The 23947-nt window shown below is 44.2% G+C and overlaps 1 protein-coding gene across 3 annotated transcripts; it reads left to right on the top strand.

Moving 5' to 3' along the window:
- The first annotated feature begins 1806 nt into the window (after positions 1 to 1806).
- Positions 1807 to 23246, top strand: LOC135909662 (cytochrome P450 1A1-like). Of its 3 annotated transcripts, none has more exons than XM_065441699.2 (10): positions 1807 to 1982; positions 5655 to 5865; positions 8757 to 8933; positions 10470 to 10563; positions 13246 to 13401; positions 15101 to 15309; positions 17176 to 17301; positions 18883 to 18987; positions 19718 to 19849; positions 22661 to 23246. In XM_065441699.2, exons 2-10 carry the CDS (start codon positions 5700 to 5702, stop codon positions 23011 to 23013), a joined length of 1518 nt encoding a protein of 505 aa, XP_065297771.2. In that variant the 5' UTR covers positions 1807 to 1982; positions 5655 to 5699; the 3' UTR covers positions 23014 to 23246. The 3 variants fall into 3 exon arrangements, with proteins under 3 accessions (XP_065297771.2, XP_065297770.2, XP_065297772.2); XM_065441698.2 differs by having other exon boundaries at positions 5652 to 5865; XM_065441700.2 differs by lacking the exon at positions 5655 to 5865.
- Positions 23247 to 23947: the final 701 nt, after the last annotated feature.

The raw sequence follows: 23947 nt of genomic DNA, 5'->3' as shown, positions 1-23947 counted from the left end.
GCAGCCTATAGAAAAACTAGATGTTATGAAGCCGTGTACCCGCGACTCCTTGAAGAAATGACCGTATCCGTTACCACTGCTTAAATTATGTGGAATAACTTAAGGACTCTACAAAAGGCTAAGGTACCAGTTTTTTAAATATGCAGTGTTCACAGTTCGGCACCATGACATCTGCATTAGCGTTCCACTTCGAACTTCCACATAAAATTCTTCGCTGCAGTGTTATGTGCCCTAGCTTGTGATGTGATGTTATGTGACGTAGACATGGCCAGACGAGCGAAACACAGCAGTTCCGCAATAAGCGGGATAATATCAAAAGTGGTACGTTGTTTGCTCATGACGATCACTATTTCTCGGTTTTCGAAAAACGCCGCCAGCATAACAGGCGCCGACGCTGCCTATCGTCTCACGGAAGAAACGGGGGCTCAACGAAGTCCTATTTTCTATTCCTAGAGGGCGCTATTCGTAGTGTTTCAACGTATTCTGCCTGCTGAGGCATAGTGAAATTACTGCGCCTCTCTCCGCAGTGGTACCAAATTTACGTATACCATGTGGGACAGGTTAAACACTACTTTGTTGAGACATGATTAACTGTAATAAACGTTTCCGGTCGTGTATAACTTCGTTCTTTAGTGAGGTCATAGGAAGATGCATAGATAGAATTGCAAAACAGTATCCATTTCGCATCCAACGGCATCCAACGCTGTCTCTGGCCCGCTGGTGCAACGTGCTGCTGAAGCAACCGGGCAGATGTGGGGAGGGTTGGAGTGGGAAGATACTTTAGAAACGTCCACCTAGTGGACATATCTATTTCGTCGGCTGCTAAAGTGCTGATTGGGTGGGGGCGCTTGTCGCCTCCTGACGTGTAACCTTGCCCAGCCAATGAGAACTTCAGCAGCAGGCGAAATGAACACTTACAGATTAGCCCCTCCTCACCCCATATTGCACTGTTCAGCCTGCTCAGTAAGTTCAAGTGCTCGCCTTATGTGAGGCGGTTGCGGCATACATATATCAGGCAATTATGTAATATATTCCGTTCCGTGTGGCTAAACAAAACAGCACTTGTTTGAGAGAAAACGTAAATAATTCTATATGAACAGAAAGTGAACAGTTTGTAGCGGATATAGAGAAGTTAGCAAAAGGATAGCTTATTGGATACTTATAATTACGAGTAGACGACGGCTAAGGGGTAAATGCTAATATAACTCCTCCCAAAATTGCCAGAGGAGCAATGACGGCCGAAGATCATGAAGTCGCTGTCCTTGGAGTTCCGAGAGTCCAAGCAGGCCTTCAGAACGCTTTTGTCGGAAGGCTATCTCCATAATCAAGATCACTATTTTCTAGTTTAGCGGTGCCTTAATAAACAAAGGGTTTCGTGTTAGCGTGCGAGAGAGTCCAAAGGTTTTACAACGATGCCTGCCGAGCCGTTTTGAGAAAATACGATAAAGATTGTTTGCTCATCGTTGCTTTTTGACCCTTCGCACTCGCGCTATCTCGTCGCCATAGCTGCGTTACTTAGCCCATACGTCGCCGTCGTGTGCTCCAGTGCCAAGCTCACTATACTGTGGAAGCGTTGGTCTTCAGCACTGAGGAGCTGGTCGATGCCAACCAGTGCGACAACAAACACACCGTTTCTCTCGTCTTTCCGGTCAGCACCGTAAACGGAAGCGAGAATGGGGTCGTGGGTCGAGAGAGAAATAGTACGTCACCATACGAGATGGTTGTGGAGAGAGAGAGAGAGAAGGAGCGGAGAAAAATAAAGGTTGCAGCTGGCAACGCGTGGCTCAAGGACGCTCGAATACGACGCAACTGTCGAGTGTGTAGCAGCGTGGCTTTTTGTTTTGACTTGCGACGGCGTGCGTTTCAGGCTTCTCGTGTCCTGATGCGCCACTGACACTTGAGACTCCCCGTTAGAGCATCCCTCTGCACTGTACGTCGGATCCCACCAGGGACTTGTTTTTCATTGGAGAAGCCTTATTCAGGTGAGTACAAGCTGGGCTCACCAGCTTGGCTAAGCGCAGGCGGAACTTGACGAGTTTCTCGCCCAGAGTTCCTTCCGAGTTTGTCAAGTCGCGCATCGGAGTCGGTTTCGTCTTACAGCTGTTAGAAATTTTGAATAGAGAAGTGAATTTCAAAGTTCATGTGCTATTGAGGCAGGGACTTCTTTACGGATTCAAGAAATGCTTACCTTGCGCCTGAAGAAAAAAAAAGGAGAATGAAAAGATCAACGCTGAGACGAAGTGTTATCAAAACGCGAGACTGCATCTGAACATGCCAGCAGTGGCAGTGAACTATTTCGCCTCAAATTCTTGTTAAAACAATCCATGCTTATTAGGGGTGTGCGAATATTCGAAATTTCGAATATGAATCGAATATTTTCCTTATTCGAAGCGTATTCGATTCGAGAAATGCATATTCGTAAATTCCCGAATATTCGAGGACGGCCGAATAATCGTCGAAACGGCGAAAATATTCGGACAGACTGTGAATAATTTAGCAATTAACGTTTTTTTCGCTTGCTCCACATTGTCCTAAGAACATGTTTATTCACTGAGAGCTTCACATGACCCGCTCAGCATCTGTATGCTCTGCATCAAGATGGCAAGTTGGGCCAGTTGGTTAGGATTCATAGTAAGGTTCGTTACAGCGCAACACAAAACAAGGACAAAAGAAGGTACAAAACGACGACACAGCGTTACAGCACTGTGATCTTAAGTGCTGTAACGAACCTTACTATAAATGTGTACGCTCTGTTCCAGTCTATCTGTATCAGGCCCGTGAGGCATGATCAGTTTCGATTTTTTTTACCAAGCTTTATTCCAGGGCTCTTTCATAACAATATATGATGTACTTTCGGGCTTTGTAAGTATGCACAATAAAATATGCACCTAGAAAATGTTACCTGGACCAATGTTGTCACAGTGCATAGAGAGCCTTTACTTTCTAAACATGTTGAGCAGTCAATTTTCCTTCGCGATAATCTGCAACAAGCGTTTACCTGACAGAGCATCACCTTACATTACCTGAGTGCATTACCTAGAATGAGTGCCTCTTTAACCTGAAGCAGCCTCGTAAAATGCAATATTATTTTTAAAAGGGTAATAAAGCTATTGTTACCTCGTTTTGCAATTTTTTGATTGTACACATATATTCGATATTCGATTCGATATTCGAACAGAGTTTTTCGCCTTATTCGTATTCGATTCGTATTCGAAAATTTTAATATTCGCACACCCCTAAAGCTTATATTTCGTTTTTTAACATTGGCGATGGTTGCTTCGTAAACCGTGTTCATATTATGCGGTTTAGTTTTGACGTTCCATGTATATTGCAAGTATTTATTGGCATGCGAGTTAAACACCACTACATTCACAACGGAAACGCCATTTGTAGTTTTTATGATATTATTATTATTATTATTATTATTATTATTATTATTATTATTATTATTATTATTATTATTATTATTATTATTTTACTGTCATGGCAACTGTGGATATTCATGGCGCCTACGATTCCATGTTGTCTTTGTGTGTGCGTTATTTATCATATATTGACTGCCGTTTTATCGGGGCTAAGATACTGTGGCAGCTGTGCTTGACACAAAAAGTAGGCGAATATTTTAGCACAGTCAATATGTGCACGATATGACAGTTTATTATTCCAGTTTCTGGGTCGAGTTCACGCTTTGTAATAGCGGGACGACTACAATTAGGTTCAAAAGACTACGCGTTTCTTTAATGAAACTTACTCCTTTGCTGGTAATAAACAAATTTGCCCAGATGTTTTTAAATATGTCTTTTTAGAAGAAGTTATCAATGGTTCATGCAGCTAGTCACATTTGACTACTACTTCAGTTATTAAGGTCATGCAAGACAGCTTCAGAGCGGTACTACGAGAATAAATAAGTCTGGAAGAGTTCATGATGCTTCGGTATCACCCTTTAAGCTCCTGTGCATATGCTGGCAAAAAAAAAAAAGAACGTAATTTTAAAGCGCCGCTGGAAATCTTTGAAACCACCAGGCAAACATGCTATTGCTGTGTACTAAGATTGGACAACTAAGCACATTATAGTAACTTTTGAAATGACGAAGAAAAAATGCACTGGTTTTGATCACTTCCATGAAGTAGCCCAACAAAACACTACGAGCCCCTTTAAGCGGTGCCTGTAAATTATTTCGGAGCTTTTGTTACGTGTCGCATCATAGAAATTCAACCCGTAACATCATAGAAAAACTGCAAAACGTTTGTCAGACATTTGGTGCTTTTCAAATACGGGAAATCCAGACGGCCGGTGCTACAGATAAATGCTAAATGTGAAAGCAACCAGTTGCCTTATAATACGCCCCTGCTCACCGTTAATTTAAGAGGACGATTTAGTACTGTCAAAATGCATGGCAACAAAAAGATTGCGTTGGCCGGCATACCCGCTGTACCTAGCTTTCCAATTTTTATGGTAGTCACTTCCAAATTTCATGGAAGTCACCAATTTTCATGGTAGTCACTTTTCTTTAGCGCAATAGAATTTTACCTGTCAGAGTGTCTAATGATGAAATGGTAACGGACAAAACGCTATGGAACATTTTTTATTTGAAGCTTTTGTAGTCCTTCACTCCAGAAGCATGCTGAAAACAGGGTGGTGAACGCAATTACAACTATGCGCGTGCATTTGGAGGCAGGCAACAAGTGCGGTCCTAGCTTTGGGAAAGTATTATTTTTTTCATTAAGCCGATGTTCCAACAAGTCAACAAATACTGCAGGATCAACGTCTCGAAAGAGCACAATACGTTCCCCCATACAAAGCTCTCAATAAACTCCAGGCAAGGGACTGGCGCCGCCAGCAAACGAACACATACCCACACTTGTCTCGTCTACACGCAATCTGCCCAGACAGATATACGTCCCGGACATGTCTCTGATGTAGCAACCACACAGCGACACTCACGCACATAACACACGAATGCACCGACCGTCCGGGCGACGCAATTTTGCCACGAGTCACAGCACACACACTCACTACGTGGTCTTGGGAGGCGAGACTGGCCGAACTGGGCCTGGGGAGCCAACTGGCGACCCTGGACGATTTCTGCGACGATTTTTGTAATAATAAAGTTCGACCCTCCTCCTCCTCCTCCTCCTCCTCCTTCTGCGATTCATGTTTTGTGAAAAGTTAAATTAGATATAGAATAATAATGTTACGAGCCCTATCACAGTGTGTGTGTGTGTGTGTGTGTGTGTGTGTGTGTGCGTGCGTGTATGCGTGTGTGTTTGTGTGTGTGTGTGTGTTTGTGCGTGTGCGTGCGTGTGTGTGTGTGTGTGTGTGTGTGTGTGTGTGTGTGTGTGTGTGTGTCTGTAGCCGTCATGTCTTAACATGCTTACCTGCCTTCACCAGCTAGGACAGTTACTCTGCTGCCGATAACCCCACAAAACTCGTATCTTTTTCTTTTATCACTCTTCCTCTTTTTCTGTCCCCATTCTACAGCTTTTCTTTCCCTCCGGCAAATAAACTCTGTCTAATCGCACTGCCTTTTTAGTAAACAGCTTCTCTCTCTCTCTCTCTCTCTCTCTCTCTAAGTGCGTAGCAGGGCGCATAATAAGCTCATGAATTTCGCGAAACGCGACAACGCACTGTTCCCCTTATTGCTGCTCAGTAGTCTCGCCGACCGCTGGAGGACTCGGCACGCAGAAGCTAGCCAGCCATGAGTGCTCTTCTGGAGAGGCTCGCCCTGTCATCCTTCTGGAACTGGCGGTGGGTCACCACTGCGCTGGTCTTCGCAGTATCCTACTTTGTCGGCCGTTTCTACCAACGGGTGTCCAAGTATCCCAGGGGGCCATTCCCTTTGCCACTGGTCGGAAACCTTCTTAGTAAGTGATTCACAACGCCGTTTCTAAACGGGGCAGGAGTTACGATAAAGAAAAGCATTAGGAGCAATTGACTAAGAATTCGTGCAACTTTTCCGTATTTGTGAACGTTATCGTCATCATGCATCTGAAGTTTTTTGGGGGCTTACTTGATCAAATGAGCGCTACGAAGACGCGGACGAAAGAACACATGTACGACAGACAAGGCGCTTAGGGGGCATTTATTGTTTTCTTATTTCTGCGTTACTCTAGCGCAATAAAGTGAAATCGTTTTCTCGTGTTTGTTGCCTCAAGCTTGTCTTTGCTGTTAGATTAATTTCGTGTGTTTTCTTGCCATACTTTCCTGAGCTGAATGCTTAACTTGGGGTAACCGTCCGTCATAGCAGACATATTACCATCGCTTGACATGGCAAACAACTGATAGGCCTAACTTAAACCTTACAGTTATACCATCGTGCGCAGAGAAACGATGGTTGTATCCTGAGCCTTCAGGATTATGATGTGAACTCTGTTCCACACACTCCAGCATTATGTGTATTTAGGGAGTGCCCCAGGAAGCTGCCCGACGGTGTTAATTATTTATTTAATTGATCAGCGGTATTGCTCAATTTGGGATCCCGGCCAGCTAAAGCTATCTAACATTCAAAATTCGTCCAGAATCGCAGCACTCCGATTATTTCGATCTTATACTTTATGAATAGTTTCTCCATCAGCCACCGTACATATCGTCTCACACTGATCATGCACAAAAAGTTTGCGTACCCTTTCGTTGACACAAAAGTATAATCAGACTCATTTTTACCAAGAAGCTCGGAAGACTGGAACAACCTCCGTGTCTTTGTCACATATCATTCTTGGTTAACCCTCCTACCTTTGATTTATCATTTGCTCTCTCTCTCTCTCTTAACTAGAAGAAATTCAAGACAGCGGATAAAACTAATATCTTTTCTTGTACCTCCTCTCTATAAAGCCAGGGGCTGACTGAAAACATGGTAATCAAAAATTTACCATACAAATAATTATTTAATAATTAGGTAACTTTTAGGTATTGATTGTGAAATTTAATTGTTGATCAGTGTTTATTAATAACTGGTTATTATACAATTATTCGGTAGGACAGTTTACAGAATAGACACTGTCGCGAACACGTTTGGCGCACAGCGAGTTCTTGTAAGTCAAGTATTCATTTCATAGAGGAAACACTAGAATAACAAATATATAGTTAGAAAGAATAAACCGAATGCTGTGATTCGGAACGAATTCTGAAAGGTTAGATTGTTTTACCTGGTCAATGGCCCAAATTGAGCAGGCATATTCAAGTTGGTGCCTAACCAATATTTTGCAAAAGTGAAGCTACAGGGTGGCGGTGCCGATGAAATGTTTCGACATAGAAAGCCGAGAACTCGACTTGCCCGGTTTGTGATACAGATTACACGAAGAATCAACGATAGCTGCTGTGTTATAATGAGCTAGAGATATTTGTAAGAAGCCATGGCTGTTAAGGGTGTGTTCTTTAGACTGTAATGAGCAGGATTAGCAGAGCAATGGAACAGCTTTGGTAAAGTGTTCAGCAATAGCTTTCTTAAAGCTCACTGTAGCTTAATGCACTCTTTTAGTGTATGCAGGTACAGTGTTGCCACTTGTTTCTTTATCTAGCCAGAAGCTAATCTTCCCGACTTTGTATATCATTCACAGTTTATGCCTTTTTTTTTTGCTTTTAGCAGAATGTGCGTAATATTGTAAACTACCACAGAGATGTGCTTTACTTAAATGATTCCCCCCCCCAGAGAAGCAACAGTAGCTGACTCGATAGCACTATAGCTAGAAAAATGGATTTTCCTCGTCTTTCGGAGCGAAATGTGCCAAGTAGAGGGCAAAGTACGCGATGCCTTCGCTGTCGCGTACTTTGTTCTTCTTGTTCTTCGTCTTGTTCGTTGGCTTCTATCTTACAAAGAGCTTACCTTCGTGGCGTAACCGTCATTCTGCTGGGTCGCAATGCAATGGATGAAACTGCAAGTGTAACAGATTACGAAATTGGATATGTTGGGGGCGGAAAAAGAAACATCCTAAACTTTTGCGCGCCCGACACGTTCAATTCTGACGATTACCAACTCGCCCAACGCTACATCACCCCGTCATTACATTCAATCTAGGAAAGTTGATATGTCTACGTAGAGCAACGGCGTCACGAAGTACTAAGTGCTGTCATATTATGCACGTGCTAATCGATAAGTGATAACTCAGCACGCTGACCCTCGCTTTTAATTGCTCTTTGCGCTTGCTGTAGAAGAATCTTTCACGTAAGGCTAACGTGTACCTTATTCAATTGTGTTATCTATTTAAAATATTGATGTTCCTGGATAGACGTTACGAGGAGGGGCGTGAATAACTCACCGAAGAAAAATTAGTCCAAGCAGGTGCATCTGCACCTACTACACAATACTAGAGTCCGACGGCACATATATATGAAAACAGCAAAAGCAACAAAAGAAATCTAGATCGCGGGATCGAATCCCGGCCATAGCGGCCGCATTTCGATGGGGGCGAAATGCGAAAACACCGGTGTACTTAGAGTTAGGTGCAGGTTAAAGAACCCCAGGTGGTAGAAAATCCTGAAGTCCTCCACTACGGCGAACCTCATATACAGAAAATGGTTTTGCCACGTAAACCCCATAATTATTTAAAAGAAATCCAGGAGAAAATAAGAAGAAATAACCGCTAAATAACCTAGTGCAGGTAAGTGCATACTACGATTTAATACAGGAGCAGCGTCATGCCATAAGAATAAAACACAAATAATAGGTGAGAAAAATAAAATAAAAGGCATAGCTCAGTAGTCGCTAAATAGGGCAAACATAACGACCCCCCCTCTCCTCCCCCCCCTTTTTTTTCAGGTCTTCGCAATGTGAGCTTGCCGACCAAGGCTAGCGAATTGTCCAAGGTGTACGGAGACGTCTTCACCCTGTGGATGTCCCACAGGCCCATGGTTTTTCTCAACAGCTACGATGTCATTCGCGAGGCATTCCTCGACCACCGGCATGAGTTTGCAGGGCGCTTTCCAACTAAGATGGGTGAGCCTTCAGTACACTGAGTTGGCATGCAATCTGGTCTGGAGTACCTCATCGCTGTGCTGCAGACTTCTTTCAGTGCCGTTTCGTTATACGCTTCTTTATTGTATTTTATTAATTTATGGTTCTACCTTAATCCTACAAGCGCTACGCGCCCTTGTAGATGCTATGTTCGGCTCACGTATCTCATATGAGTTCCTATTTTCGTCGGCGATGCACTACAAGCATCAAGAGTGCCGGCTCCAGCATTCCGTTTGATGGTCCACTGTGAAGATACACGGCCCTAATTCCAGATGCAACCAGTAATTAAATGACTCATTGAAAAAGTTAATTGCAGCAGCATGTCGCGCTGAAACTGAGTGTTTTCTGGGGAGAATCAAACACAAACTTGTTTTGGTCGTTTTAAACACGACGCATTCTTTTCCTCGTATGAGGGCCATTGCGGTAGGTTTCCGTCTTGAGTAGTTTCGTGCCTCTTCAGAAAAAAATAAACACGTTGGATTGCGGAATTCGAACCAGGGTCCCCCAATGCAAAAGATCGTTGTCACCCAATAGGTCACCAATAGGTCACCAAACACATGTACACTTCCTTCTTTCAACTAGCGCGCTATAAGACAACTGGCACATGCATCACATCACATCTCAGAAAGTTGCAGAGCCACTTCAGTCTCCTTACGTGTATGGAATGCGAAAGCAGTAACAATCTTCCGCCCGATACTTTTCACTTGGTCATGTGCTCAAATTGGGGAAAGTCAATTTGGGAGTGGGCTAGGTCGGTTTTTAACGTGGCTCAATTTTCAAATTTGGCAGTGTCAATTTTTTTGGTGTGGGCCACGGCACCCATCCGATGCCTTGGCTGTTTACCGCGGGATTTCGCAGTGCGAGCCGCCGCAGATCCAGCGCAGGGTACGTGACGTCATTACTTGGTCACTTGAATTTCGGTACCATCGGATGTGAACAGTGAACACTGGACGCTCAGCGGATTTCCCGCCTTACGGGGCCTATAATGCTTTCGCATTAAACATTTGCTTATAAAATCGACGGCACTAGCGCCTTCTTAACCATTAGTAGTATTGCGTAAATATATAGTGTATGTTTAGCGTCATCTGATTATCGATAGAAAAACACAAAACTGGCAATAATATACCTGACTCCTACCTTTTCCAGCACGACAGGACATATATCAAAAAAAAAAGAACGTGCCTGTGCTCTTAGCTTCTTCAGCGACTGGCATTGATAAAATTAACGAGAAAGTCACACAACATTATCACATTCATATAAGCCCTTTAATTAAGGGAATGAAAGATTATGTTCATTTCGATTTCTTTTCGGTGCCTGGTGCATTAACACGATAAAATTTGCTGACAAGCATTTTGAAGCAGTGTTACACTTATGTAGCAAAACGAATGACACAATGCGTTATGGCGACATCCGAATTGTCTACTGATTAAAAGGTCCGCTGTCAATGCATGATTTAGAGCTTGCTATGTGTGGGCATATAAGAGGTTCGCTTTTTTAACATTTTATTTTCAAATTCAGGTGCCCTGCAGAACCAAGGAAATCACGATATCATGTTCGAGGATTACAACCCACGTTGGAAAGCACTTCGAAAGGTGGCCCTTCTCGCTGTAAGGTTTGTAATCATCGACTACAACTGACGCTTCCGTGACATTTATGGACCACCACAGTCACAGGAAATTCTTGCCACATGTGCTGGGCATAATTTAACTACCTGCGGGACACGGCATATAAGAATCTGTTCAATGTTATCCACTGGTGCGTCTGTTACTTCAATGACCTTATTTTACTTCACGATTGAACCCTCGGGAAGAATAAATTCCCTTTACACGTGTGTTCTCTTCTAAACTATCTTGTGCTTAACGTATCTATATTAAGGAGAAAGCCTGAAGCAGCTTGTTGCGATGGCCCATACCCGAAGAAAGCTACGCCTAGTCCAGTGATACAAAAATATCTACGTTCGTAAGCAACCAAAGATGGCTGAATATGAATGAAGAAACGAAATAAAGAATGAACAAACGAAAAAAAGAAAGGAGGAACAAAAGAAAGAACAAAATAACCTTTAGGTAGTGCATTAGGTGCTCACATGTATCATTGAGGAAGTCGACCTTCAGCGCCATACGTTTAGGGAGCCACACTGTGGCTTCTTGTGTCTTGCAAGAGGTCTGACCCCTCCGATCGTAAAACTTAAACAGACTGACAACCATTGTTGCGCGTGCTGTAGCCTTCCACTATGTTTAACCAACAAGCCCAACTTGTTACTCTGCTCAACTAATTTTCATGGTACCTATTTCCTTTAATGCAATGGAAAGCTTACCGGTCAGAGTGTCTACTCATAAACTAGTGACACGGAAAACGCCGTAGAACATTTTTTATCAAAATTTTTTGATCCGCGGTGAAGCTGTCGTTCACAGGAAATATGCTGAAAATGGTGATAGGTGAGCGCGATAGCGATTATACGCCGACATTAGTGCGGCCGTAATTGTGAAAAAGTATTATTTTGCTTATGAAGTCGATCTTGGTGTGATTCATGTATTCCGTAGTGTTAAAGTATTTATGTGATGACAGCTACGTGTTTTCGTTGTTTCCTGTGGAACTGCTTTGGTATTTAACCAGACAAAATGAAACCAAACCAATCGAAAACGGAACAGTGCTTTTACACGGGATTTGCGATTCAGCGTGTTACCGTAGCCACGCATTTGCTTTTGATTTTCGAAGCATAGAGTTAATTTCCTTTCGCTTTATCCTCTGGTAGCTTCCACACTTTTAAAGAGGGAAGGTGCTTAAGGTCTGTAGTCGGCACCCCTCGATGATCCGAGTGCACGGGGGCCGGGCGAAGGAAGAGCCGTTCGGTAAAGAACGCTTTATTCAAAAGCCGAGGCGTCTGTTCGAGTCCAAGCCTGAAACTCCGATCTTCTGCACATAACCAAAACATGATTTTTTAATCCTCAGCTGCACAAAGAGTTACAAATCAGCCAATCACGTATGTGAGTTCACCCCATTGCAACCAATAGCACAACAACCTTCGTGCCACACACAGCATTGGTAGAAACAGTGGCACACTTTACAACACGCCATGGGATAGGTTCGCTCAAAAGACACTTGTCATCTCTCTCTTCCCTACGTTAGGCTCCAAGTATCCGCCTTGATGTCCTCCCCTTTTCTCCTGCAAGTGGCCGTCATGCGAGCTGCGAGAATGTTTCCACGAAACCACGGCTCATTGACGGTATGTCGGCGGGACAGTGGGCTGCCCTGCCAGTACTAAGAAAACTCGGTCCCTCATGCAGCTGCGGGCCGGTTCGCTTGAAATCCAAACACCACAATTGGGACCCCATGGGGGCCGCACTGAAACACATCCATCGGTCGTATCAGGTTAACTGGTCGTAAGGATGCCGCCGATTTCACAAGGCATGGGCATTAGCGGTGGCGGCGACCTCAAGCACTCCCTACCTTTTACCTTCACACTCGTTTCCCCGAACTCTCACCTCATGTTCGGACCGTCTTCCCTTTTGTTCTGAGCGAGTGTGCAGATCTGAAGCCTCTACGGCGCAACCGCTAATCCAATTTCTTTCCACGCGTGGGTGCTTCCGGCGTCCCTTCTTCGCGGAACCCACCTGTGTCCTTCGTTTCCAGTTATTGGCCGATACAGCAGCGTGTGAAATCGTCCTGCACTTTGCTGTAGTCGCATAACACAACACACACACCACACAACAGCAGCAAGACCAACTTCCTAACAACTCGTAGGATAAAGGGCACTTGTCTAATAATATAGCAACTGTAATTTTGAGCAATACTTAGGTTGTATATAATCACAACCGACTTACGTACAGTAATCTCATAGACTACATCCGAAGTACCATGATATCGCCGCCAGGCCTCGCCACTTACTGGTTTTTGAGACTTTCTCGGCCTTTTTAAACTTATATTTACAACCAAAATAGCGACCAGCGTGCTAGATTCTATCACTTTAAATTAAGGTCACTTCATTTCCATAAACGTCTCACAACAAATTGTGGCCAGTTGTCAGTCCCTTCAATGCACTACCGCGTGTGCAGCAGGCTCTCGCCTTCATGTGTCACAGGAGTGTAACATGCTGCCGAACTTTTTTTTTTGCATTCCGGATCTCGACACAGTGAGCGTAAGCGAAAAAAACATTGCTCGCCTGTGTGCGTTGTTTCAAATCACCAAAGCAATCCATGGAACACATTTCGCCACGACCATCGCAGAGTGCGAATTGTGCCTTCCCACGCGCATAAATATTTTGCAATTTACTTCTTTTCTGTTTGATTATTCGCAGGAAGTACGCCGTGAGCGAGCCCCTCGAGAAGCTCTGCACGGACGTGGTAGACTCCTACGTGGACTCCCTGAAAGAGGGCCCGCAACTTCTCGAATCGAGAGAGCCGTTTCTACACATCCTGTTCACCCTCATAACAGTCTCGGTCTACGGAACAACGTACGGCGGCTTCTTGGTCATTGCGTTTTCTTTAGCACATTCTAGAGCCGCCCGGGTAACCCAGTGTCTATAGCGTTGGGCCTCAGAGCTCGAGGTGCGTGCCATCAGTGCCAGCTTCAATCCTGGCTGCGGCGGCTGCATTCTGATGGGGGCAGAATGCACAAACGCTTGTGCGTCACACATTAAGTGCACGTTGAAAGGATCCCGAGAGGTCAAGATTAATATGGCGCCGGCCCCAACTATATGGCCTACTCTCTCTCCCCCCGTCACCTTGACTATCATCGCGTAAGAGCTAGAATGTACACCGCTATTCGAGTCGCGCGCGCTGTCTGATCACGCAAGGCTCGGCGAAAACATAGCCGTACCATGAAACACAAATAGAACCAGTGACAACATCCAAGAACTTTCCGATACAGAAAGGCGCGTCTTGTGCTAAGCTATAACTTTCAACATTTGTTAGCCGGTGGAAGGCGGTCACCCTATGAAGGTAAACAAGTACGCGAGTCGATATTGTGCTTACTTTATTGACTTAAGCATGCATGATGAGGTAGGGAAGAAAAGACGCGGAAAAGCTTCATGGGGGCCTCTATGCCACCAAAATTAAAGACACAAGCATAAATTTAGATTACATAATCAAGTGAACATTAAAGATTCCTAAGTATATCTTAGAGTTTGGTGTTACTTTCAAGTTGGGATGGTGGGGGGGGGGGGGGGGTCTTATCTTTTTGCAGTACCGGGATACGTGCTACTAATAACTGGCCTTTTCTCAGCTTCCAAAAGCTGTTAGTTTCGGAAACAATGTTCGACAACTGCTAAACTAAAAGCACAACATGCCGACATTAACTTGAGTAAAATTCCTGTTCCTTATTACGTCGGTGTCACTGCAACGCAGGCCTGTGCTTGGATCTAGTTTTAGTCCTACGGCGAGAGAGGAGCAGTAAGCACCCTTTGATGGCCTCTGCGCTACAAAACTTATTCATTGGGATACTGCACAATTCGAATCAAAACTCACTTGACAGCTTGCATTTTGCAAGCGGTTAAGAAATATTTCTGCTACTTCAGCTGACCGGCTGTCGCGTCATTCAGTACAAAGTATTATTTATTATTATTTCGGGCGACAACATATATACAGTAGAAAGGGAAGAGAAGGAAGGTAAGGAGCAGGCTGGCAACTGCCACCGGAAGGGGCACAACGCCTGTCTGCTCTTCAGAAACGAGAAGACAGAAACAGAAAAGTGAAAGAAAAGAAGAAGGGATGGCCGTGACGAATCAACTGATAATAATTATTGCGTCATCAGCGCTCCTATTGAACTGCCCCATGCCTCGCCCTTGCCATCTGCAGTAGCTTGCTAATCGTATCTCCAGGCAAATGTCCCCAAAACCCATTAAATAATTTTTCCCTTTCTCGTTCAGAATAACATCTTATTGATGGACTTAGTAATAGCCGCGTCACCTACAGGCCTAAGCATTTCCCCAAATAGTTGTGCGGCGCTTTAGTGAAATAAGTGTAAGGGAAAGTTGAGTGTTTATTGAGTTAAGCGTTGTGTTAGTCTGGCAATCTGCCAATCTATAAATTTGGAACCTTGACATCTACGCGTGTTCACGAACTAGTACAGAGTGCATTCTATATGTAAATTATAGCAGTGGCGCTTTGCGCAGCCAACTGGTGACGCATGACGAAGCTGGATTCTCTGCGCAGGGTGGAGGAAGCAAAAAAGGATGTCAAGCGTATGGAAGAAATCAACCGCAAGTTCTTTGAGACCGCCCCTGATGGATTGCCAAGCGATGTCGCGCCCTGGCTAGGAATACTGTACCGGCGCAGAGAAAAAGCGATCGAACGCATCTTTCACGAGTCCTTCGAGTTCTTAAGCAAGTTATTCAGCGCCGCCGAAGCCACTTATGCACCAGGTACGTAAAAGCGTGCCCGCTAAATTCTCAGCCACTTTTCCGCCACCTTTAGACAAGAAGGCACGCAGTAATCAAGGGTCTCTCACTTCACACGTACACTTACGACAAAGCCTGCTCGAGTTGTCTATATTGTGCGGTACGACGTACAATAAACAAACACTACTTTTCATGTGCTAATACAGAGTAGATTTATTGTGGCGCTATTATAGACTTATCGTGGATTATACATCTGTAAAGCGCAATATTGCTAGAAGGTTTACACTTGACGCACTTAGGATGGCTTGCCTCAAGGCTACTTGCGAGATAGTAAGTGCTTTGACAGGGTTCCCGTTCTACAAATGGGAATGACAGGAAAGGTGGTGGCACAGCAAGGCTTACGCCTAGACAGTCAGGCGGCGCCAATAAGAATAGTTGTTAGTTTCCCAGCTCTTGTACCTCTGAAACTAGCATGACCGCTAAAGCAGTGCTGCTTGCCATACAAGCACCAGCACAGACACTACGGATGCAGGCATATTGCTAACGTACGCGCCTGCGGTGGCACGAAGCTAAAGTTTGCTTAGAAATGCTCTCGAGATATTCGCGTGGAGTTAAAATAAATCAAGAAGCTCACCAAATCAAATAGCGTGACTCTGGAACACTTTTTTTTTTTACATTACACTCCTTTCTGGCTTTTCTCGTAAACATTTACGCTTGGATAAGCACAGTAATGTGGAAAGTTGGGCTAGCTGGTGATTAATTATCGAACGATATTGGTGAAGCAGTGCACTGACCAGGACAAAGCGCGGAGAGACACAGACGCAGCGAGTGTCCTGTATTTATGTGTCTCTCCGCCTTCTCCTGGTCAGTGCGCTCCTTCCCCAACAGGGTGTGAAAGATAAGTGCATTTCTGACGCCGAACACTGCAGTGGTGAAAATCGTATCTTACTTTCAGGGTGAAAAAAGAAAAGAGAAAGACACGTTCACACGTAAAAAAAAAAAATGTGTGCACCAATACGTATAGCGCGGAGCTGCAAAGCAAATCCATATTTGTCTCACAGGGGGGAAGCTTATCCGTTCAACTGAACACAATCCCGGTCTGAGAATGAAACACGGGAGCCTGGCGTACACTGGCGCAGAAGCGCAGAAGGAGTAGCCAGGAGCAGCTACTCCTCAGTGACGAAGAACCGCGAGCGTCGCGCTTGCTGCATCAGACAGTATTCAATGCGTTCAATAGGATAAAAAAAATGAATAAAAAATTGCTCTGCCGACGAGAGGTGCCGGGGTACCTTTAACCGCGTTTGAGAGGTGCGATATACCAATAGGACAATATTTAAGATAAAAGGTCGAGGTGAAGCAAACAGCACAAACAGTTTGTCACGTGGGACGAAACGACAATTCGTACGAGAACGAAAGAAGCTCGGCTACGGCTGCAAAACAATGTAACCAGTGACTGCACATCCTATTGTTTAGGTACATATGCAGCGTAATATTTGAAGCAGGCAGTCCGCGGCTGCAAAACATGTCTGCGCCGCTTAGCGCATTTAGTGTAAAAGTCCTTATCATGAATCTCTGTCTGATGATGTCGCCTAATGGTAACAGAAATTTTAAGCGGGAAGTGCTGCTTCTTCCTGCTTCTTACGACGAGCACGTCTTGCTTAACAGAAAAGTTGCTGAGATACGTTTGCAGTTGCTGTGTAATTACTATTATTATTACCATTATTATTATTATTATTATTATTATTATTATTATTATTATTATTATTATTATTATTATTATTATTATTATTATTATTATTATTATTATTATTATTATTATTATTATTATTATTTTGCATTACAATTTCTACTCATCGCTGGGTAATCAAAGGCAAAATAATTTTTTTTCAGGCAAAACAGAGAACTTTACTCACGCCATGTTGTCCGCTCGTGAAGATGCTATACGGGAAGAAAAGGGTGACGCCGAATATCTTACCAAAGGCAACATGGTCCAGGTACTTGTAAACATATTTGGAGGTTCGTATACTTGGTGTTTTCTCCATCCGCTTGCGTTCTCCCTTAAAGGCCAAATAAAAGAAAATGTGCCTGCGTGAAAAGCGTGGTTTAAGATAATGTAAATATATATAGGAAGCTTCGCAAAATGCTCTTGACAATAGCCGTTTGTGGTGTGGGAATTGAAAGGAATACCGCCATTACCACTCGCCGAACGTGACACATGACCAAAAATGCGCGGCTTCATGGAATTTCCTACAGTTACTAGAGGCAACTCTGGCGCTGTGATCGTTGAGCCACTAGGGAATGACCGGTAGTACATGGATTTGTCTCATCTTCGTGCTTGGCGGTTAAAACGTTCTTGTGACTTCGTTTATTACGCTTTATCTTGGCCTAAACTGGCGTAAATTTCAGATGAATTTATACTGTTCTTAATGCAGAACGTAATAAGACCCTGCAAGCACGTACAATCGCTGCTGATTGCAGTGGTTCCACTTGTACATGTGTCCTTGGCGTAATGGTTCCAACGTCGGGCTTCGATGCTGTGTTCGAATTCTGCCGTCGGACAATTTTAATAATGTTTGTTTTATTTTCTATAACGCAGCACTTTCTTAAAAATGATCACTTTACGAAGCCAAAAGCCATTTAAAGCCAGAAGAATGACGTTTAGGCAAATCCATGTATTTACCCATCACTCCCATGCTGGCTGAACTGTCCGGCTTGTAGTTCCGGTAGACACTAGCGCCCCAGTTCCCTCTGGCTATTGCATGAAACTCTATGTGCGGCTCCATGGCATGACCTCGGAGATCAGGTGTTGCCTACAGCTGCCCGTGGTGTGGTGAAAGATCTCGGAGGCGACGTGCTGGGACATACGTCACGGCCTTTCACCACCAAGTGCACGCGTCATCTGCTTAGCTGCTGTTTAGAGGCTGGCAATAAGAATATCTTACAACCGCCAGCCCTGCGCATTTGCGAAGACTGTTTCAATGGTGTGTACAACTCATATAAACATTATAACCAGTATCGCGAAAGTGCTTGTCGCAGTAGGCCGTACATGGCCAGGTTAGCGTAATGCTTGCATAAGGACAAAATTAAATGCGCAAGCTTTCGTTCTACCGTTAAGCTGGCTTTCTTATTTCGCGCGTCTTGCAGTTTAGTCTGGTGGGGTTGACTTGTAAAATGCAGCGCGACAATAATGCTGGCTGTTTTTTTTTTGTTTTTGTTTTGCTAACGTTGGCCAGGCACATTTGGAATGTCTTCGTGATAACTTTGATAACCAGTTTTTTTTTCGCAAATTATTCAAAATTCGGAGATTGTGCAGTATGAACAGGTAATATTTGAGTTCTTAGCCAGTTTAAAGAGTTACAGAAGAAGCTTGTCTTTACGTTGTTTGACAACATTTCCTATGCCAAGGGTCAAAAGACAGACATTCAACTGAAATGTTCTTCGGGCACTTTTATTGCGGTTTGCGTTCCGCTGTTAAAGACTTTCTACAAGCGCAAGAGCCTCTTGCAGGACTCTCGTGATATACTGTTATAGATTTGAGCGAAATTGTGTTGACCATTTTGTAATGATTCTTTACGAAAACAAAATTATCTTCTGCAGCTGCCACCGATACTTCGGCCGGAGAACTTCAGTGGCTATTTCTTATGATGGCTAAAGAGCCGTGGATTCAAGAAAAGATTAAACAAGAAATCGAGGACAACATCGGTAAGAACATTCGCTATACTCACGACGTCTTCTCTTTTTATTTGTGCACAGCAATATTAGTCATGTACATCCATGCTTCACTGATTTCAATGCTTTAATGATCTTTTCATGACACCTCGAGCATTGTAGGATGATTTGAAAAATTTCAAACAATAGTAGTGCTTTGTTATCGCTGTTGCTTTGTTCGAGAGATTGTTATCGGTTAATGTACACAGAGAGAGAGATTGCTGCCCATTGCGTGTTTTTGACTGAGAGTTTATTTTTATGTGAAGCATACTAGCCGCGCAACCACACTCTTCCTTGCTGCGCCGCGCGCGGCCGCGTAGCTACCATATGACGTCATAACAGCTGCAAAAGCGGAGGCTCAACTCGTGCGCTCGCTTGCGGCCGCGTAGCTACATAGCCGGGTCTCAGCTCGTGCGCTCGCCTGCATGAGTTGTTTCTTCGTCTAGCCAAACCAAATATAGCCAAGCAACAGCAGTTCACCGGGCTAAACAGTGGTTCAACAACTAAAATAAAGGCTAGTATGCTTCGCATCCTGGGCTTAACCTTAGCTAAGCCACAGCCATTTTTTTCCCTGTCATCGAATTTATAATGGTTACCATGCAACATTCTTCGTAGTGTGGATATTTGTCGCTGAATGAATTATATGCAGTAGCATTGCTACCAGGAATGTCAGGTAGGAATGCTGCGTGCTAACGTGGGTGTGTCACTTTGGCTACTTTTCCAGGAAACACCCCACCTGTCTACAAAGATAGGGAGAAGATGCCTTTCACCGTGGCTTGCTTGATGGAGACGCTTCGATGCTTCCCTGTAGCTCCCTTCGGCTTACCGCACAACACCACGACGGACACTAAGATCGGTGAGTGCATGCAGTATAATTTCTTCACAGCAACGTAAACGCCATAGCCGAAATACGGAACAATGAAAAGTCATAATGGCAGCATTTCTTAAAGAATATTTTTTTGCTTACTGTAGTGAGGTCTAACCATGCCGTCGTCGGTTCCTTTGTAGCGGCAGTGATGTCTGACGTCTTGTTTTTTTTCTTTAGCGATAGCCGTTGGACTCGCTGCTGTAGTGATTTTAATGTCTACCCCTTGTCGTGGCAGCATTTCCAACGTACTTTGCGAGAACCGACAAAGCACCACGGGAGTTCGAACTGTACGAAACAACAAATTCGCAGTCGAATGGTTTACCTCGCTGCCACATCGCTTTTTTTCTCTTTCATCTGCATTTCTCCTAACTATTCAGTAGCGTACATGACTATGTGCTTACAAAAACCATGACACACACACACACACACACACACACACACACACACACACACACACACACACACACACACACACACACACACACACACACACACACACACACACACACACACGCACACACACACACACACACGTACACATACGCACAGACACACGCACACGCACACACACACGCACGCACGCACACACACACGCACGCGCGCACACTCACACACACACACACACACACACACACACACACACATACACGCACACACAGAATAAAGAATCTTGAAATTTAAACCTTTCTCAAACCGCCAAGTTCATCTAATGCCTCGCGTTAGTGTGACGGTTCCAGTTTCTCTTTGTAGGCCTCACGGAGAGAGAGAGAGGGAGAACTAAACTTTTATTTTCTGAAACACGTAATACGAGTCAGGACCCACTTCACCCTAGGTGAACCGGGTCCGGGGAACTGGATTCCTTATTCCAGGAACCCTCACGAAGAGATGGAGTGTTTTCTGTTTTTCTTTCTTTATAGTATGGGATGATGCATTTCGCATTGAGATATAAACAGAACAAATGCCCTGATAAAGACAAACTCTAGAACAAAAGTTTGAGCTCTCACAAGTGTTAAATTATTTTTTCATCTGTGAAAATTAAGTTGTCCTGAATGGCAGGAATGATTCAAAATCTTCTCAGCCACTTGTATTTCTTTTTCTTTATGTTTAATACATTGAAGATTGAAATGTAAAAGGCACAAGCAAAAATAAGAAAAAAGAGCATCTACTGAGAAACACAGAATGCCTAACATACCTATCGCATGTAATCAACATCGCCATTTAATGTGGTGGCTGGTCTTGAGTAGCAAATGCACTTCATGCATAGGCTATCAACTGTTGGAAAACTGACGCTATAAATGTCGGGCTTTCAGCCCGTGTATTACACGTCTTACTGCACCAAAGGCTATGTAAACTGAGACGTATAATCATACGAAAAAGTGGCGAATAACTTAATGAAATTAGATGAGCCGTCACTAAATAACGACTTTTTTTTTCTTCTTGAAAGGAGATTCTTGTGCGCATCGGCCAATATTTACTCTAGTCAATACAACACGAAAACGTAAAAGACCTGAGGCATAATATTGTGCCAGCTGTTGCGTCGTGGCTTAGCAATATCGGCGAAACTAATATTTCTTTACAACTGTTGTTATAGCGACTGTAGTTACTCAACAGTCCAGTTGTTGTTACAAGGACGAGATAAATGTTCTATGGCTGAAATCGCCGAATTATGAGATATTCTCCGTGATCTTCTTCAGCTCGGATATCAATAAATATTCAGCGCTAGAAAGGCGCATTAAGTACACGAGGAAATGAACAAGTGCTACATAAATATTTGGGAAAGTGACCCCATTTACCCGCAGCAGAGTTTTAGCTTTAGATATTCCTAGGAACAGACATTGGTTAACAGGAATAGGGAAGACGTTAGAGAAACGGTGGGGGGGGGGGGGAAGGTATATAAGGGCCTAGGGAAAATTATTCTTACGAAGAAAAATATTTTCGAATTTGACTTGTACGTGCAGAAGACTGTTAGCGTACATGCTCACTCTGTAAGTAAAGACAAAGGAAGTCACCTATGGTGCATGATAACATAACCGACGTGCCGGTCAGCGATTCACAACACGAAGATGCTTCATACAATGGACCCTCGATGTACATCTACGCAGGGGCATTGCACGGTTTTAACGATCACGCGCCAGCATGCCACCACTTAACTTTGATACAAACAGCCACAAAGCCAGTAATTGATCAACGAATAACGAAACGAGCAAGTGCGTGATCTATCACGAAAGTCACAACCGCTGCAAACGTGTTGCATGGAGAACTAAGATTAAGTGATCCCAAATTATATTAGAAGGGAAACATCAGCCTGGAGCCAACGTTTCGACCAGAAGACTCGTCTTTATCAGCGCCCTGTTGACAAAAAGTCCCTTTATGTGAAGCTGCTCCTGTTGGGACATTCCCGTGTTCGAGATCATTCACCCCTGCGTCATATTAACCATTATGTTAGGCTTAGGAAGACTGCTTCATCTTATTTGCACATTATGATTAGTTTTGCATTTAGCGTTCTCGGCATATCTGTCTATTGCCCACTCAGATCCTAAAGCAGACTTTCAGGTTATGCTTCTCAAATTTTCCCTCTGTCCTCGTCATCATCCATTTTGTTCCTCCTTATTTTCCTCTTCCCCTCTCACCGGCGCAGAATAGCTGCTCATAGTAACCTATGCCTCAGGTCGACCTTACTGGCCTTATTATCAAACATTTATGCTGTTCTTCTTAGTAGGCAAAAGAAACCCTGCAGAAAGCAGCAACAAGCGTATTTTGCTTGAAACCTTATTTCACCGTGCATTTGGTTGCATGCAGGAGAGCTGGAGATACCAAAGGACACGGGCATACTATTCAATGCATACGGCGTGAACCACGATCCTAAGCTTTGGGACGAGCCAGAAAAGTTCCGGCCGGAGCGATTCCTGGACCCCGTCACAGGAAAGCTTCGCCGAGACCCCCTGCCTCTTGTTACATTCGGCATGGGACCGAGGATGTGTCCCGGGGAGAAGCTGGCGCACGTGGACATGTTCTACATCCTCGTGCGGCTCTTGCAGCGGCTAAGCGTCAGTGCAGGCGAAAAGCCACCCAACGTGGACGCTAGTGGCTTCGGCTCGAACATATTTATGCTGCCTGCCAAACAGACTATCACGCTCACCCGAAGTCAATAAACGCGCTGTGTATAATATTCCAACGATGCAGCCGTTTTATTTATTATATATTAGAATATTTTGCTGACCACTTATTGTTGCAAGTGCATTAAACCGCGTTGGAGCTGTCCCGTTGTCCCGCTGTCCGCAACGGTGGCTCAATAGCTATGACGTTTTGCTGCTAAGCGGGATGTCGCGGGATGTACACCCCGTTTCGATGAGGATTTACTGGTAAACCACGCGTGTTCTTAGAGTTGGGTTAAAGAGCCTCGGATGGTCAAAATTAACCTGGAGTTGTCCACGACTGCGGGTTTCTTAGCCGCACTGTTGCTTGAAAACGTGGAATCCGACAAGAAATAAATAATTTTATTCGTTGTGCAAGGTGTAATGGCTGCGTTAGTCGATTACATGTGCGCAACCCTGACTAATCTCTACATTAATTTTAAAACGCTTGTGATCTCATGGCGTTTCTTCAGCCAGTGTGAAATCTGCCTATGGCCACTATAAATCTACTGGCCCAATTTGTTGTGCAGCCTTGGCAAACGTGCGCAGATGTGAGGTTCCAAATGGCTGGGACACAGGAAATGGCAAAGTATGCTACTGCATCACATTAAAAAAGATTTCGAGCCAGCTTTTTGTCTGCTAGCAGCCATCGAATTTACGGAATACCACTTGTTTTCTCTTGTATGACTTGATGTGCTATGTGCCAGATTGTAGAGCCAGGCTGACAGAGTCCACCTGCTTTTTCAGAAATGTGCTTTCGGAAAGTGACTCGCTTGGCTGCTCCATGCATGTGCCCGATACTCACATGACCTCGACACGTGCTATCCTTTGTGAAGTTACACTGTTGTTCCAAGCCAGAAATATCCTTGTGGCTGGAAAAGCGCCTAGCTTCATATCGTTCACGTAGCGGGATATGTATCGCCTGCGTTCTCAAATTTCCAGTCGCATCTGG

The sequence above is a fragment of the Dermacentor albipictus genome, chromosome 1 (genome assembly GCF_038994185.2).
Source record: "Dermacentor albipictus isolate Rhodes 1998 colony chromosome 1, USDA_Dalb.pri_finalv2, whole genome shotgun sequence".
In the NCBI taxonomy this organism is placed as follows: domain Eukaryota; kingdom Metazoa; phylum Arthropoda; class Arachnida; order Ixodida; family Ixodidae; genus Dermacentor; species Dermacentor albipictus.
Note: the sequence above shows the minus strand (reverse complement) of the source record. Positions and strands in the feature narration are given on the sequence as shown.